Below are 19,577 nucleotides of genomic sequence, written 5' to 3' on the forward strand. Positions count from 1 at the left end.
ATATATATATATAATAAGGTTATGGTTTGGACTGATAATTCAGGGGAAAATTTTATGAATGAACAAAAAAGAATAAAAATTAATTTATAAATTATATCACTTTGAGGATTAAACTAGCAAAAACCGAGAAGTGTGCAATTCATATGCATCCTAAAATTTATAAACTAAAAAGAGTCCTTATAAATAGATAAAGATTAGGTCGAGTCGTGGGCATTCATTGGATTGAAATTTCACTATATTTTTAAAGATATTTTCAAATAAAGCTTTTAAGTACTTTGAACTGACCACATAACTAAAAAACATTCTAGTCTTATTTAATACCGAGAGGTCATTAATAACAGGGTATAAATACTTTCAATAGTGTTAGACAAAAATTAATTTTAAATTAAAATTACTTTAATTTGAAATTACAGAAATTAATATCAATCATAAGTAACAATAATTGTCAATTGCTACTACCTGAAGAACCACCATAATTGTAATTGTCGACAGCAATTAAAATTACTAATGAGCCAATATATTTGCAGTCAGTACTAATAACAATCAAATGCAATTGTAATTACTTTTCTGCCCAACATTGGTTTAAAAACATTTTTTGACCAAGATCCTTTCTCGGATAGGAGTAGTGAATGTAGGCATCCTTTGAAAATTATATTCTGCAATCGCCTCTTATTGATTTTTCAATCACGTTTGATTACGGCTTGGCATTACAGTGAAAGCTAATCTTAATACATAATTACATACGTTTAATTATACAGGTAAACTAATTATTCTTATAATTAATACTCTGGTGGTGGAAGAGATTCATCCATTACAGTCTAGAGCTTTTTTGCAACAAACGTTAATTACTGCTGTCACATTGATTTAGCAATTAAGCGTTGATTACTCCATGTGTCTTACGGGCAATGCATTAAATTACCCATATATTACTGCGCCTATTACGAACATTAGCATACAGATTAAAACCACAGGCTGCAACGCTCGGTCTCCACGCAACAGGGGCCTCTAGTATGCATACAGCAAATATCGCATGCCAGTCAAGGCATCGGAAAAGATCAAATCTAGCCAATGGAGGAAAAAAAATAATCAGAGGTCTGATGAAATGGGGAGAGGCTGGGAAAATACAGTAAAAAACGGGTCGGGATGGTCCCAAGCGGTTCGCTGAATTTTTCAGGAGGACTTTACGTTTTCAAGACGTGCTTAAGACCCAAGGCCGGGGGCCTGACTTCGGTTAGCTAGTTCGTTATCTTACTCTGGTAGCTAGGATTTGATAACAAATTGTCTAAGGAAGGTATCGATCTGAGGGTGTACAAGTAGGATGTACGATTTTTAGTTACTTTAAAATGAATTATGTGGGCAATCATAAATGACTCTATATTTGACTGTATGTTGTATATCATAAATGAGTGCATACTTGATATCTTTTAAGTCCGATTACGTTACTATTTAAAAAGAATCAACGCACCCTTTTACAGAAATCTTGGGTCAGATATAGATTTGTAGGACGAGTACGGAATTACTTCTGCTTGAATGATATCCCTAGATAATGTGTTTTTTTTTTAAGTATCACTTCTAAGAGACAATATACAAGTACTAAAAAGGGTCAGATATTTTATTGTAGATGAAATTGAGATTTTTATATAAAGAATACGATAGAAGATAGACGGTTTTCCACTGATTTATTAATTGTTTCGTCCTACAATGTGGGCTGTTATGTGTACAATAGTGGACCAATGAAATTTGAAATGATTCAAAATTCAATTCCTCGACCGCAACCCTGATTATCTACATATAATAAGATTTGTCTTGTTCATTCCAATGATATAAGCATCTGTAAAACCGGAGAAACTACAAATTCAAAATACTCTATGGAATTAGTTGTCTACTTATTCAATTATGTTTAATTACAAATTTAACATTGATTTAGTATTTATTGGAAGTTATATAAATTATCAAAGTTGTCTCACTTTTTGTTAGAAACTGTGGAGCGATTCGTATAAAGAAATACAGTGGATTTCTTCGACACAATTAAACAAAATTTCTTCACAGCAAGTTTAAAATTTAAACATTTTCAATGTTCAACCATTTCAGAACTAAAAATAAAATCTCTTTTAAATCCAAGAAGTTTTATTTATGATAAGACAATGATGATAAAAAATAAACAGAGACAATTTAATGTGCAGGGTTGGTAGAATAAATATCATATTACAGTATATATGGTTAAATAAATTAAATATCACAGATTAATAACAAACATTCTTTATTAAATTAACTCTTACTATTTTTGAATTGTTAATTTTTGTATTATTTGATTTTATGTTACTATAACATTGTGAAATATTCAGTTATGAAATGTTTATAAAGATATAACTGTATAATACACAGATTTCCTATAATTTCAAAAGTAATATCACAAATATAAAGTATTGCAGTAATATATTCAATGTAGATTATATTCCTTGAATCTGAATTGACAATAATATGTAAGTTGGGATTCAAGAAAAAAGAGTTTACTATTAAAAAAAATATATACATTTGTATCATAATGATAAATAAATGAACCTAAAATTATTAAATTCGTCAAAATACAAAAAAAAAAAATAATAAGAAAACTTAATAATTTGCATTAAACACACTCAGAAAATAAATTTTCATCCACATAAAATAATTTTTTGGATTTCAAAGTTTTTATTTAAGCTTATAATAAATGTTGATGAAGAAAACGACATGAACTGACATAAACTAAATTAAAATACTGGAACCTAGTTTATTCACTGTACCGAATGAAGATAGATTCCAGAACTCAGTTAAAGTATAAAATCGCAATGAGAATACATTACTAAAAGGATTGAAAAATAGAAAAAAAAATAGCGAAACAGGACTATTTTACCATAGTAAAATAGGACTATTTTGCCAAATCAAAATAGTCTATAAAATGTTTTAAGAAAACATGGTATGGTTAGTGATGGTAGTAGCATATATAAATCCACTGAAAAGGTATAATAAATATAAATATTAATTACCTTCTTGACCATCTTAAATGACATAATGAAGGATAATATACACATATCATAGGTAGGGCAGTAATCTACTTCGACTCCTGGTCCCCAAATGGAGCCAACACGGCGAGCCGAATCTCACTGAACAGAACTATCACCATGAGGTGACTCAACTATTCCGCACCGGGAAATCCACTTGGCAGACTGGCAGGCTGCAGGCTCATCGTAACATCATACCAATGACTACGAAGATAGGAATCAATAACTGATAAAGGAAATATATATTTATTTGCTCGACAGAGGATATGATAGGGCATTGTCAATAGAGATAAATACAACATTAATCGTCCTTGCGACACTCTCAAGGATACCGTATCATGAATCACTACTGACGGTAAATAAATATATTTACGTTATTATTAGAACGGGATTTCTCACTCAAACAATAGAACACGTGAAACTTGTGTATTATTCAATTTTAATAGTGGGAAAATTCAGGCCTTGGCCGACTGTTGGAAAAGTAAAAAATACTAAAGAAGGAAACCAACGTAACTTGAAAACATCTGGAATAAATTATACTAAAGGAGAATGCAGCCGTCAAAACTTAAGATCAGTGAGTATACTATAATTAGTTGACAATTTAGGGCACTTTAAATATATAAATAATTCCTAATTCAAATATCAAGTAATTAACCTAAGACAAAATACGAAAAAATATAGATAATTTAAACATAGAGAAATGAAGGAATGAAACTTTGAACAAATGAACACACATATACGTGTGTATGCATTTTAAGCAGAAATTTAATGAAAATATTTGATAAAAATAGTTTTATTTTTCAGGGGGGGGGATGCGTTCAACGTAAGCATAAAGAAGATCCTTTTTTTTTATTTATTTATTTTATTTTTTTTACAGCTGACATCCCAACAAATCCTAACACTATCCTTACCACGTATGCTGATGACACATATGTGCTCACAGTTAGTAATAACCCTTTGATTGCATCCCAAACACTCCAGTCCCATATCACAATCCTCGAATAATGGTGTCGAAATTGGAGGATAAAAATAAATCCCAACAAATCATATTTACTCTTCGTCGTAAACCTGCCGACTGCCCTACAGTATACTTTAATAATGTGGCTCTTACCCCTGTAAAACAGATTCGTTATCTTGGACTACATCTTGACAAACGACTAACCTGGAATCCTCACACAAGACTGAAAAGATAGGAAACTGCACGCAGATTCCGACTATTACAGCACTTACTAGACAAACGGTCTAAACTTCCAACTCATTACAAAAGACTGATCTACATGACAATAATAAGGCCCATCTGGACATACGGAGTTGAGCTTTGGGGCTCCACTAAACCTTCGAATTCCTCTCGTATCCAATCTTTACAATCCAAGATCCTTCGTAAAATCCTCAATGCTCCTTATTTTGTTACTAATAAAACCATCCATAAAGACCTAAATGTTCCTTATGTAACCGATCTAGCCCGAACCCGATATTATTCCTTCCATAATAAACTCCCTAACCACCCAAACCCACTAGTTTCTAACCTTGCTTCCTCTTCCATTCCTGGCAATCCTCCGAGGCGCCTGAAAAGAAGATGGCCTCATGACCTTATATTGTAAACTGTTTTTAGAGTTCTACTACTGGGTAGTTTCTCTACATTCTGTATCATATCATTATGTCATTATAATCAAATTTACTTGTATTTTTTATACAGTTGTAAATATCAATAAATAAATAAATAATTTTTTTTTTTTTAATTCACGCAATAATATTCATGACAAAATTTATAAGTTTTTATGGAAAAATATTGAAAATCGTAGTGAAAAATACCATTTGATGGCCTAGAGTTAAAGAACTTAATTTAATTGTGATTAATAATTTCTGGATGGAATATAAAAAAAAAGTAAATTAAAATTAAATTATAAATACATGAATTGATATACGTTACAACAGCAAACCAGTAATTAAACAAATATCATACAACATAAAAAAAAATAAGTTCAGTCCTACATTATCAGTCAGTTCTTAAACGTTCGATTCTCAAATACATATAGGAAAAATCGATGTCATATAGGAGAGGGCCGTGATTCAGGGGACAGTGGGCAGGCAGATATGTGAGAGGACCTAAAGAAATGGGCCGTGCAGATCCGCTCACGGGCAACTTAACCTCAGAAACTGATCCCATGCAGGGCGCTGGAGTACTTGGTCCAGATTGCCTCCATCCCGGAGGATCTCCGAGATTAAATGATTTGAAGGTACAGAACAAAGCAAAGATTCAGCGATCAGGACTTTTTTTTTTATCGTAACATGTAAAAGAACAGATACCATTCGTTAACTAAATTAGTGATCATTGTATATCAAAAACAACAATGCCTAAAAAGAACTGAAATAAAATAAAACAAGAAAAAATGAATCAATCTGGAGTTAATATGTAAAAAAACAAACAATAAAATTTAACACAACATTATACAAGTAGAGCTTTTAATCGTTACATTTTATTTAAGCAATTGGGAATAACGCTTGGTTAATCAAAAGCGACTTCGACTTCACTCAAACGAAGGACATTAAATTGTGAATATAAAAATTCCTTTTAATGAGTTGACACATTACTTTGCTTGGATTATGGTACATCTAACCATTTTTTTATTTTGTGTTTGACGTATTCTATAGATTGTAACCTAGACTGTGGTTACACTTTGACACCCATACTAGTTTAGTATGGCTTTGGGATAGTCCATAGACGGGCCACAATCAGAGATGGGCAGAAATTAGCTATAGTTAAAACTAATAGCTGAATGAATCATTGATAAATAAATATCATATCAATGACAATTTTAGCTATTTGTTTTATAGTTGCTCAACTCTGGCCAGAATAGAAAAAAAATCCCCTGTCAACAGTAATATCTTAGGAACACGTACATTTCAAAATAAAATTGAAACATTTTTTTGTGAGATATACTACAATTCAAGCAAAGTAGCAAAGTAGTATGTCCTTTAATAATTTAAGGTACGAATAATCATTTTGGCTGTATCTCGACAACTTTTTAAATATGTAAAGTGATAAAAATAGTAGACTAGCTATAATATATAGTAATTAAATATAATAAATAATAAGTAAATAAGTTACTTATAATTATTTTTTAAATTATTTATTCAAATTAGATTGATAAATTTTAATTGTAAACATTTTTTATTTTAAAAAAATAATAGAACTAATAATGGACAAAAAATCCCGGTGCGTTGTTTAAAACATAGAGAAAGATAAAAAAAGACAATCTCTTCAGGAAAAAGAAAAAAAAATACACACTTACAAATCCTTTTTGTACTATTAAGTGAAAACTTATGATTTATAATAAAATTTTCAGATGTTTTGTACATTTTTTTTCTATTTAGCTGATTACAAATATGATCTAAATAAAATATCACGAATATTGTGTGCATATAAGCTGAAAACCCCAAATCATCTAAACTGGACCAGTAATAGCAGAAGTAAAGCGCATTAGATTTTTTTTTTTACTTTTCGTCTAAAGATATAAAACACTGGATACTACTGACTCACTATATATATCTCAAAAATATCTAAGAAGCTGAAAATTTTAACGGTGGTTTCTCTTATGAATTAAATATGATGTAAGACTGTTTTTGAAAACATCAGTAGTTGAAAAAAAAATTAAAACCTGAAAATCGAAAACTGTACTCTACTGGAACATTATATCTGCTCATTTGAAAGATATTTGAGTTCCTACTACACATAACATAAACATAAACAAAAATCCTCAAAAATCAAAAATGGTCGCTGGATTACTAATTTAATTAGATTAATACAGAAATCATTACAAGTTTATGAACTAAATTTCTAACTGATTCGATCTGTATGGAGACTGGCGTTGAAAAAATAAAACTATTGCATATCCAAAAGAACATAGATAAACTGACTGAATTAAAATATAAACAGTATTTCTTTCGTTTGCATAGCAATAAATACCCAGTACTCATCCAAATTACCGCGTTAAATATAGACTGGGAATGAAGTCGCGAACAACAGTTAGTTAATTTTTTCCAATTTCCAGTGAAACTATTTAGATAACGTTTTGACTAATTATCACAATATTGATTACTTATTTAATTATATATTATTTGCTTTAAGGACAAAGTAAAACTATACTGCAATTATTACCACATGGTACTTCAATATGCCAAACTAGAAATGAGTCCAATCAAATTAATTTTCGTTAAATTAGTTTTTTCTTTTTTGGAGGGGTGACTGAAAAATAAATAGTGAAATACAGGATATAATTCTAAAAATACGGTAGAGCATAAATAGGGACTGCATTACTTACAATAATTTACAATTTATTTGGAATATGGACACCAACTAGCGGTAGAACAGTTTCACACATCGCTGTTATATGTCACATATATAACACACATATCGCTATCACATATCACATATATCATAACACATATCACACTAATAGTGATATTTCTAGAGGGTGTCACTGGAAATGATCCAGGTCGATAACTTAACAGAACGATGTCCCGCATAACTACACGCAAGATTTTATTATATTACTAAGGTATCTCATTAAAATCAAACAATTTGTCTGAAGCAAAAATGATCCAATAAACTCCATACATCTTGGATTTGTTATTCATACTTCGCAGGCCTTACAGGCTACATGAAACTGTGATTATGATTATGTATTCTTCCTAAATCCAGTTTGTACAATTATTATTTTACGAACATTGCATATATGGCTCGAAATACATAATGTATTCTTTCATGAACAAATAAATATAACTATAGAAAACAAGCGAGGCCTAGAATATCTATTATTAAGTTAGAATTATTTTTAATTATTAAATAAGAAAAATTTCATAGTTGATTGCTGTAGTTGTTCTTGTTAAAGTATAGGCATATTATTTATGAAATATATCTGTACCTCGGTCAGTTAAAGCACTATTTAACATTTCATTTAAATAAATTTAATGTTTTATTATTCTTTTAATTTCAATAATCATAATTATTTTTATTTATATTAACTCAATAATTTTCCTCAAATTTTTATTTTGAATGCAAGGTTTTTTTTTCTCTTAACAAATTATTATTCTTAATTACTAACAACTGTTCCTGAATCAGGGGTATACAATGTAAAATTTTAGAAAAATTTAATTTGTTATTTAATGTGTTTAAAGTGTTGTGAATCAGAACTGAGTGAGTATGACACCCTTACAATTGGAAATATATAAGGAATAAACGAAAACTGTCGGATTTATCCGGAAACGACTTACGATATAACCGAGGACGTATATAACACAGAAATACCAAACCTTATATCAGATATGACCCCTCTTACTCCCCTACAGAATATTCTATAAATCCAATATAAGTGAATTGCCTGTTGGAATATTGTTTATGGTTGCTGAAGCGCTAGGATTGGGACCTTGTATACGGTCAACATAAATACGGGAGGTGTGCCTCGGGGAAGCAGCGTTGACTGGAATACTCCTGTATCAGCGGGGATGGAGGACACATAAAAGAGGCCTTATAGGAAAGACATTAGTGGGGCTGGTGTAAGATTGATGTGGGTATTATGGAGAGCGGAGCATCTGTAGCCCTTCCCACACCTGATAGTCCCGTCTTGTGCAGGGGATGTTGATGGGGATCATCTGGGGGAATTAATCTGGGATGATGAGATATGGGAAGCTGTAAGGAGGAAAGGTATAACAGTCAGTCACCTGTGAGTTTCAGGTATATTTTATTAACAATAATTAGAAAACTAAACTAAAAATAAAAAAATTAGAAAAGGAATTTTAATGAATAGAAAAACATTTTCGCACCTGCTTTGTCTGCTTTCATGAATAAAGAACTTAGGATATTGTATGAAATTTTGAATTTTACAAAATGTTTTGATCGATATCAGGCATTTTAGGAATTTATTATCAGAAAAAATAAATTTATAAGACTTCTGAATACGTTGTGTATCCAGTTTCAGCTCCCGTTGGTATCAACATAATCTGTTTGTTTTTAGTCTTTCTATGTCGTATAGTTACGGCTCTTCCTCCATAAGACCTCTAGGAGCTCAGAACAAGAGTGTTTTAGACCAAGTAACCTATTCGTAATAACATAATTTTAATAAACCTGTTTTCACGGGTAAAAACTCGTATCAAGTGTTATCTTCCAGGTTGATTGGTGTTTTTCGTTAAATATATAGTTCCTGAAGTGATGTTAAAAATCCCAAAGTCTTCCTCAATTGTATCACTATAATAATTTTATTTAAAATAGACCATGGTTAGCCCTACGTTCCACAGATAGTAATCGACAGGGTAAGAATGTAAAGTTAAATAATTTATTTAACAGGTACTTAATTGATTTTATATTATTAGTATTAATCACGATTACAATTCATAAATACCCATATTTAAGTTTAATGAAATACCAAAATATGTGTGAACTGCCTTTAAAACAACATAATCCCAAACGCCAATTTTAGAAATCTACTGTTAGCGGTGAAGACCCTAACCGTTGAAGACTGGCAATAAAGACGATGCTAATGAAATCGATGAAACTATTAAATGATTTGTGTTTTCGAATGATACCACAAAATTGTGAATTATTCCAAGAAAAAAACTAAGAATTAAAATATAAGTAGATTCATACATTCAAATTTATCTTTTCTGTAATATCTTTGATGAAAAAGTGTAAAATCTCTCTAAATATATAGAACTTAATAGGAATAGGGATGTATTTCAAGTAAGCCCAAAACTTATTTTATTTATTTTTTTATGACGGGGACTTCACAAGTTAAATAAAATTCTTTTCACTAAATATATTGTATATATTGAAATGTAAATTGTTCTACTGTTGTCTACTAAAAGAATAGTTTTTCTAAACGAAACTGTTGACTTCCTAGGTCTCAATTAAAATTTGTATATTCTGTTTAATTAAATTTTTTAATAACTTTATAATACAAGACTGCTCAATGAGATAACTATTTGCTTGTCAAGTATATTTAATCAGATAGATAGTAGGGACCGAATTCTCTTTGGATTACTGATTTTCTTACATTCATTAGGATAGCATAGACTAGTGAACAAGTGTACAAATAAATATATAAAGAATATTCATAATTTTAGAGAGACGAATAAAACTCGTCCTCAATTTCTTATTAAGTTTGTTGACCCCAAAAAATTATAAAGCAGCGAAATTCTGAAACGGTCGAAAAAACGCGAATACAAACAAGTTTAATGGTTCATAACTTAAAAGATCCTCCTGAAGTTATTAAAACAAAAAGAGACTAACTGAACCGATAAAAACTTTACGCCATTTAATAAAAAATGATACTGATGTCAGCAATATTGGATATAAATATTTTTTTATTTCAAAAGAATGGCAATGTCATCATATTTTACATTGGATAATTTAAATATTACTATTTGTTAAGAATAAGGTCTTTATACTTATGTTTTGGTTCTAAGATTCACAAGTTAAATTAAAAAAAAAAATATGAAAGGAAACAATGTTGGTCAATTAATCATGACTGAAAAAGGCATTTGTATTCGAGAATGAACTCAGTGTACCGGATTAATTTAACAGAAAAAAATTATGGTCGCAAAAAATTGGTTCAATGTCGAAATATGTCTAAATCTACTCCACAGGTATAAAATATTTTTAAAAATTGATTGGATAACAGAATAGATCTTTAAATAAAAAAATATTTTGTAATTGTATTTGGACGATGAAAATTCGATATAATACGTAGTGATATAATAATTTGTAACTATATAACTTTTATCGAAGTTATATTAAAATAACATGTTCCAATGTGAATCGTGACAAGTAGGTGAGGACGCAAAGTGACATTACAAGAGGAGCAAGCTGCATGTCGAGCAGCTGTCAAGTTTGTGTCGACATGTTATGGCTTAGATTAGTGCAAAAGCTAACGGTACAAATCAAATATTTCTCTAGCGTAGTTCTTTCTGCAGGGTTTTAAAGACAATCCGTGGGCTGTTTTATTTATATTATTATTTTATTTTATTTTGTCAGAATAATCCCATGTGAAAATTAAATCATGAATAGCGACAAAAAAAAAAACTTTAATTTTGGAAAAAATCTGGAAATATTGGAAAACTATAATTAGAAAATAATGAAGATTCACGATGTCATCCCAAACATTAAGAATTAGTTGGTCCTCAAACCTCGATTGAAGAAATCATTTACACAGGAAATGTACTATGTAGTATAAAAACTACAGAGTGAAAAGAAAAATCATTAATGAAGAGCAAAACATGACATCATACAAACCATAATTTTTTTTATATTATAGATATTTATTTTATTTTCCAATTATAACCTTACCATCTGAGATTATTCAGAAAAGGAATAGATACATCAATCTTACCTGGTAATGTTTTGTGAAATAGATTTATAAAAGGATATATATAAAATAATAATAATGGGCATAGCTACGATAGCTATAAAGGGTCATAGGTTCAGCACTTTGTAAGAAAGCACTTTTTAGAACAACGGTTGTACAAGGAGGTAATTTTATCAAGATCACCACTAGACAACTACCAGATGTTTACCCAATTAAGTGTACCCACCTAATGAGGCTGGGTGGATCCCACAAGGGTGCTAGGGTTGACTACTAAAATAATCATAATAAATATATTTTTATAAGTGATAGTAAACTGGTGTTCTATTTTATAATAAGTAACAATAATTTTAAAAGCCTAAATATCCATTGTTATATATAATTATTTTATTTTTGGTTTTTCAATGTTCTATATTAAATTTTTTTTGGTTTATTTTATTTTGAAAACCATTAATTTTATCTTAATATTGAATATTATAAACCGAACATGTAAAAAAATTTCAAGATTAATTTGTATAATAAACATTATAAAATAAAGGATTATACCGAGAGTTAAAAAATAATAAGTTAGTAATATGAATCTTCAAGTGCACTATGACAAGTCTATTTGCAAGTCCGAGCAGATATCTCGGAGTTTGAAAGGAACTTATACATTCAGTTCCATTTTCAAATATTTAATTATTTTTGGAACCCTATAGTGATTTATTATAAACATAGTCAAAAGTTAGTTGATAGTTGATGTAGTCATTTCGACAAGTTCAGACATGATTATGAGCAGGACAGTTTTTAGAAAACTACTTTTATGGCAACGGCATGGTATTTGTAGTTGAGTAAGTACACAAGCAGTTGAGAAAGTGATACATCGGTACCACGCTTAAATATACGTGAGAATCAAGTCCTATTAGATCTTACATATAATTATCTCAAATACTTCAAAATATAACTTTTATTGCAAAAATAGTCGTAAAATAATTGCTCCAATCATTAAAAAAGATAACAAAAACAAAATTGATCGAATCGAATTCTCGTTTTTGTATTGAGCAAACATCTGAGAATTTTATCTGCGGCCAAACAAGAAACTGATGACATTAATAACTAAAATATTCTCGACAAGCCAAAGGCATTATCCTTGAGAAGATTGGAGGATAAAGGAACAAACTAATACAAACACCTATCCTAAGAAAGGGCCGATAATGAACAAAGCGAGGGATAAGAGGAGATAAAAGGGAGATAGGGCGCTCAAAGGGCCGAGGGTTCAATCTATAACATATTGAATATTGCCTTATATTGCCCATAAAGCAAGCTAATATCATACCTTCCAATATTGGACTGCCTTCTTTAACCTTACTTCTGATATTGCATGGGTTTGGATACGTTTAGGCATTAAATTTAAACTTCTGACAATATCCTATGATATTCACAGTAAGCCACCAATAAAGGTGTGAGAAAACAAATCGCCTCCTTAATAATAAAAAAAAATTGCATTAATGTGGTCAATGTAAACGCTTTACTTTATATATAGTTTATATATATACGTTTGGTGATTAAATGATTTACGTCGTGACCTTCCAAGACAGTTCCTTCTTCATACTTATCAGGATATACTTAGAAGCTGCCAATCTGCAGCAAGATTGGACGTATTATCTAAGAACAGGATGCATTAGATAGATGTAGAAGGTTAAAGGTAATTTTTTCGGATCTATTGTTCTTGTTACGATTAAACTTCAATCTTCTTTACGTAACTAGCCAAGGTGATGGGTAGAATAAAGGTATTTAAATAATAATAATAATGCAGTAGTAAAGTTAAATATTGAGAATTCTACTCATATTGATTGTTCAATAGGAGTATTCATGATCTTAGTTTAACATGTTAAATGGAAAAAGTTATGTTAAGTGGAGAAATATTTCCTTCTTTTAGCATGTTAAAAATATATAACATGTAACATGGTTGAGAGTCTGTTAAATGGAGAATGACATCACCCAACAGACCAGCTGAGCTTGTCACCATTTTATTTGCTGTCGTGTTAGGTCACTTGCTCGTAGTTTGTGTTTTGATTGTGTTAGTATTGTTTTGGATGTTTTTAAAACTAATAAAGCAACGGATGACAATAATAATAATGTAATGATAGTAATCAATTAGTTCATCTTGGTTCAGTTCCTCAGACGTAGGAGATCAACAAGGCACGCAGTAACCACTTTCACACAACTTCCATTTATCCCTTAATTTAAACATGTTGTAATAAATTACTTTAATGAAAACTTAGAAGTAAACAATAACATGAAGTTTTGGATGGAAAGGTTATAAAACAAGTTGCTTCAAAAAATCTGCTACGAGTTCTTATGCATTTAACATGATTTTAAATATGACTGCTGAATCCTATACTTATAACCTTTAACATGTTAAAGTTTATACATGTTAAAACATTTTACATTTAACATAACATCATGAATACCCCTAATATTTCCCAATTTGTCGAGATTTTTCAGAAGAAATAGAAAACTACAAGAAACCAGAAACGGACGTGAACCCAAATTATCATCAATAGAATTTATGAAACGTTTAAGTGCGGTTTAAGCTGCAATTAAGAATAGAACTGATGTTTGAACAAGCAGAATTAATGTACATTATTAATAATTTTACAGAAGTGTATTATAAAGGCTTTAGTTGATGAGAAAATAAAGATGTAGGGGATTCCATAAATATCTGAAGGAAAAATAAAGGAAAATATTTCAGTCATTCAATAATAATTTTTATATCGAAATTATAGTGAGTAATTTTAAAAGTAATGTGAAACATGCAAGGCATGTTTAAAATTTTTATTTTTATATATTATCAATTTTAAATAAACATTATCCTTATTTGTTTATTGTTTTTAAAATCGATAGCTGACAACGCTAATATCTGCTTTCTGAATCTTTTACAATGAAACTAATATTTATTACTTATTTCAAAAATAAAATACCTTTTAACATATATTCTTTTTTACATTATATAACCATTTTGAGACAAAAGGAATAACTCGCACGGGCCAACTAGTATTCTATATAGGTAATGTCAATATAACCCTTTCTTACCAAAATTGACAAAATCATTAATACGTTAACATTATATTTCAATGTAATGTTAACGTATTAATGAGAAATTTTCATTAATACGTTAACATTAATGGAGGTTATATTTCTCAACATTGAAAAAAAAAACAGAAGCCATAATTTTCACAATACGAGGGCATATACTTCCCTCGAACGTAGTTTTAAATGATACTCCTATACCTTTTGCTAAATCCGTAACATACTTAAGAGTCACGTTAGACAGTGACCTGTTTTATAACCACAATATTGATTCAAAATTAGAGAACAATGTTCAAAATGTTTTCGTATTTTAATAAAAAATCAAAATTATCTCCCTGAAATTAGTTGATACTCTATAAACATTACTAAGACCTATCGTAACAAATGGCTCAAAGGGAGCTTCACTAATTCAACCAAATACGAGTACTTCAAAACAAATGTCTCAAAATTGTCATTATTCATATTACACAGGAGTAACTAAGATTAATTCACAACTAAATAGAGACACCTTACACGTATATAAATTGAATACATGTATACAATAATTCATAACTTCTTTCAATCTGGCCTTAATTTAAAATCCGTTAATATCCGAAATATGAAATTATCCAAACACAACAAATCGTAGATATGAACATAAAAAGGCACCCGGGGGATGGGATGCTCCTTTATTATTTAATTAATTTTTCTTTGTAATATGTAACATATGAATACGGATAAAATAAAATATGTGGTTAGCAGTAGAAACGCGAGCAATTTCGGTGATATAGAAATAGGAGGAAATACGTTTGAATAGGTAGATAGGTTTACCTATTTAGGTTCTACGGTAACTAGAAAAAACGAAATTGATGAGGAAATAAAAACAAGGTTGAAAGCGAGACATACTTGTTACTTTTCAACTTCGAAACTACTTAGCATGCTCCAACTTTCGAAAAACTTAAAAATTATAATTTACAAAACTATTATCCTTCCCACTGTTCTTCATGGATACGGGACGTGGCCTCTTACACAAAGGAATGATCAGCACCTTAAGATTTCGAGAATAATGTATTACGTAAAATATTAGACCAAAAAAGGATAAATTAGCGGAAGAATTTAGAAGACTACACAACAGAGTTAAGGGAACTACACCTGGTAAACATAATTCAAGTTATAGCATTGCGGCATCTAAGATGGGCGTAAGGCTTAGTAACGAGCGGATACCTAAAATGTTAATAAACATTGAACCGAGCAATTGGTGGTATAGGCATCGAACTTTCGGGTTCATTAGGCCTTTATTATTATTATTATTCATATTACATATAACAATAATAATAATAATAATTTATTTATTTGTTTATGGGACAACCGCCGTACAAATAGAGTTAGCCTGTGAAATAAATGAAATAGATAATCAATTGTAGTAATTTTCCAAAAATTATGAGTCAAAGATGGTTTATATAAACTAATAACAAACAATATACCCAAGCTGGGCTGACCACATTCGTTGGAATAAAGCAGTAAAACAAAAACGTCAATTCATATTTCATAATATTAAAAAAACAAAAAACAAAACAAAACAAAAACTATAGGTGGGACGATAGGTGTCCAACTTTAAGCAAAAGGTTTTGGTTACATAATACAAAAAGTATGGGTACATATGTAAAAAACAGTTTAAGGACCAATCCTGAGGGTACAGGCAGAAATTCATACAACTGATTCCGGCTAATAAATATCGCTTGGCTTCGGCATGTATCGGATTCGGTTCTCATAGTACGAGGGGCAATTTGTCAAAAAATAGAAACAATCCTCCAGGGCCGTTCAATCACAGGCTGGACAAAGCTTCTGTTGGTCCAAAGTTCGTATTACATATAAGCTGTACATCACATTTTGGCAAAAAATAAACTGAGAGAAAAAAACTCAAAACAGTTTTCGAATAAAATAAGATACTGAACGTTTAAAATGAAATTTAACCATGTTAATCAATGCGGGCCTCCAGTTAGAGACGACTATTTTAGAAATAAACATCACGATAAAACAATCCATCGACTGCTTCATGAAATCGATAGCTAAAAAATAATAGACATACCCTAAGTAGTGGGCTACAAAAGGAGCGGAACTGAACTTGAGAGGGCCCCCTGAGACAAGGAGACAATAGGAGATAGGACTAAATCGATTAGGACATCGGACGACGGTCCCGTTGTCGCTAATGATAAGAGCAGTGTCAACTCCGACCGGGCACAATGGCGAGGTGCAACAAAGGCTTGGACCAATTTGTGGGATGGGGCTCTTTGTTTGTGCCTCCCTTCTGCTAACTGCCGCTACAATTACTTCGGCCCTCGAGCAATATCAAGGTTTGGGGGAAGGAGATGTCTACAACACTCAGTAGACCAAATGTAATATATAAATCGACAAAGTAGTATTTTGGTAATAATATGGTAAATAAACTGGAAACCAACTTGGAACACTTACCAATATGAAATACCGTCTTAAGCGACATTTATTTTTTAATTTTATTTCAGCTAAACAGTTCAATACACTTTAATAACAGTACTTAACTAAACAATAAAAATAGCTGAGCTAAAAACTAAAACAAACTGCAGGACTAAAACTCTCCTACGACTTAGTTGAGGATTTTCTAAATAAAGTATTCAATAAAACATGCAATTTATGCTAGAACTTTTGCCATTTAGTGAAAATCAAACCTTTCAAAGGTCTAAAACAAATTTATTTTGTGCTCCAAGGCTTACCTGTCATTACCGTAACCAAAGTTCTGGGTTTTAACATAAAAAGTAAATATTATGCATTAAGTTCGATTATTCGAGACCGACAATGGTTGCTCATTTCTTCGTATTTGCAGCACCCTAAACCGTAGAAATTATTTCACCAGAATAGTACATTTAATTTTGTCAACAGCATAATACTTCATTTTATTTATTAGAGTATTACTGCCCTCAGTGGAGCGGCCCTCCCCGTTCTTTGTACCCCGCGGCCAGCGGCTCATGGGCCAATATTGTAATATTGTAACCCCCGCCTTCAGCGGACCCAACCCAACCCCTTATAATGCCATGTGGCAAAGGAACGGCAGCAGTTACGTTTGTATATACATAGGTATATATTAGCATTGTTATTTATAATAAAAGAGGTAAGAAAAAAAAAGTAATACTTCATTAAACCAGCAATTATTTATTTCAAACACCGCCAGTGGCTATAAGAATCAACCTGCATTTCTGACAGTACTGTCATTTAAAAATTGACTTGAAAGTTTAGCTATGCAGCAAAAATCCTTTCAGCATCGTAACCAAAAGCTTTAATTTTTTCTTTGCGCATGTATTTTTTTAAGGTTTTTTTCTTCTTTGAGCTCTTAATTTGTGTAAATAACACTTTATTTTCTAAATTCCTTCTAGTAAATTAATAAAAGTAAGGTATTAGTTATAAACATAAGAATTTTCACATTCATTACTTATACGTGGCGGCGGTAATATATTCTATTAAAAATTAAAGTAAAATTTACTTAAATAGAGGAATAAGACTCCCACACAACAATCCTTGGTCTATTTTAGATTAAACTGGCATCAATTAATTATTTACAATTTACGACGAACCGTCTTTAAACTTCTTAAGGTGAAGTTGAGATTATTCCATAAATGATATAGAAATAAAACATAACAATTTTAATTAACCATATCAATCATTTAGTTAAAATAAAACTTTAAATTGATAATATTATCAATAATCGTGTGATAATAATTTAAATCGACAAAGTCATGTGTTTATCAGATTCCTTTTTTTTTTTTCAATAAGTTCAATATTTATTGTTTTGTTTTTTTCAATAAGTTCAATATTTATTGTTTTTTTTTCATTAAATAGATAACATTAAAGTCAGATTTTTTTTTCGTTTCCTTCATATAAATTATTAATTTTCTTGATATGGTTTAATTTATTTTCAAAACCTCTGCTACACTGGTCTCTAGATTACATTTCCCTACTTATACTTTATAGCTGAAGATAGCATTCATTTCGGAAATTCCATAACAACAAATGAACGCCACAAGGGATAGATACTCAATAACTAAGACCCCTTGGTCATTAGATAGTTTTGCGTGCTATATAGCCCACCATCAAGCAAGTGACTTCTTTGTCTATACAGAGCCCAATTTTCCTTTGTACAAATATTATTTTATTTTGCATAAATTAATGAATTTAAAAAAAAATCAATGATCTCAGATGGAAATAAATAAGCTATAAGATTTTTTAAAAAAAACTTCCTTTCTTCTCTAATGAATTATGAAATTTAATATGGGATTTTACCATCAAAATTCTAAATTATCGAACGGAAAAACTTCCAAATAGAATATAACCTAGAAAGAATATATTTTTCCTTGTATTGTTGTATGTGTTTCGGGACAATTATCCCATCCTCGTGCACTTTTACAATCCTAAAATAAAGTTATTCTTCTATCAACAATGTTTATCTATGGTGGTAATGTCAAAAATATAAATTGCACTGCACTAGCTAACCACAGTATAACGTTAAAGCATAAATTTAACTTCCTAAATCCCACAATAATAGACATGACACAAAACACTAATAGTAGGTTTCAGGAAGCAATTCACATAACTAAAATATTAAAGACATAGTAAAGTATAAAACAGACAACAAATTTTTAAATACACATATTGTCGATATAATGAATAGATTAGGCATATAAATATAAAAATATCAGGGAAAATATGTGAGAATAAAATAGTCCAATCATAAAAAATCATAATTTTTAACTTAAATTGCACAATGGATTTAAAAATTGAAATATCAATAGGGAGGTAATAAAACAACATACTGGACATATTGATATGATTGATATTGATGATACACTAGTCGAAAATCCAACTTTCATCTGATAAGAGTAAGATACATATATTTTAATATTCCTATACCTGTTCGAAGATTTTCACTCTAACTCACGATAATTATCAGCTGTATACTGTCCCCCTGGTAATTCCCTTTCCTACAATCACCTTGACTCTTTATTCCGATCCTTCGGATCGCGCTTCATTGCTGGAGGAGACTATAATGCCAAACATCAACGATGGGGATGTCGTACATCCAATACCCGTGGTAATATCCTTT

At 30.3% G+C, this 19,577-nt stretch overlaps 1 protein-coding gene across 9 annotated transcripts in view; it reads right to left on the reverse strand.

The window, feature by feature from the left end:
* The window catches only part of LOC106686356 (uncharacterized protein CG43867), a 443,901-nt gene that overhangs the window by 79,518 nt on the left and 344,806 nt on the right, over positions 1–19,577 (reverse strand). The window contains exon 1 of one of the 9 annotated variants that reach the window (XM_014429609.3): positions 3,024–3,204. The exons of the other annotated variants lie outside the window; for them this stretch is intronic. Coding sequence (XP_014285095.1) covers positions 3,024–3,068 — 45 coding nt within the window. The 5' untranslated portion in view covers positions 3,069–3,204. Of the gene's footprint in view, positions 1–3,023; positions 3,205–19,577 lie in introns of those variants that run through there. 9 annotated transcript variants of the gene reach the window in all.

This window comes from Halyomorpha halys, unplaced genomic scaffold (assembly GCF_000696795.3).
Source record: "Halyomorpha halys isolate HHAL.00 unplaced genomic scaffold, Hhal_1.1 Scaffold811.1, whole genome shotgun sequence".
Classification (NCBI taxonomy): domain Eukaryota; kingdom Metazoa; phylum Arthropoda; class Insecta; order Hemiptera; family Pentatomidae; genus Halyomorpha; species Halyomorpha halys.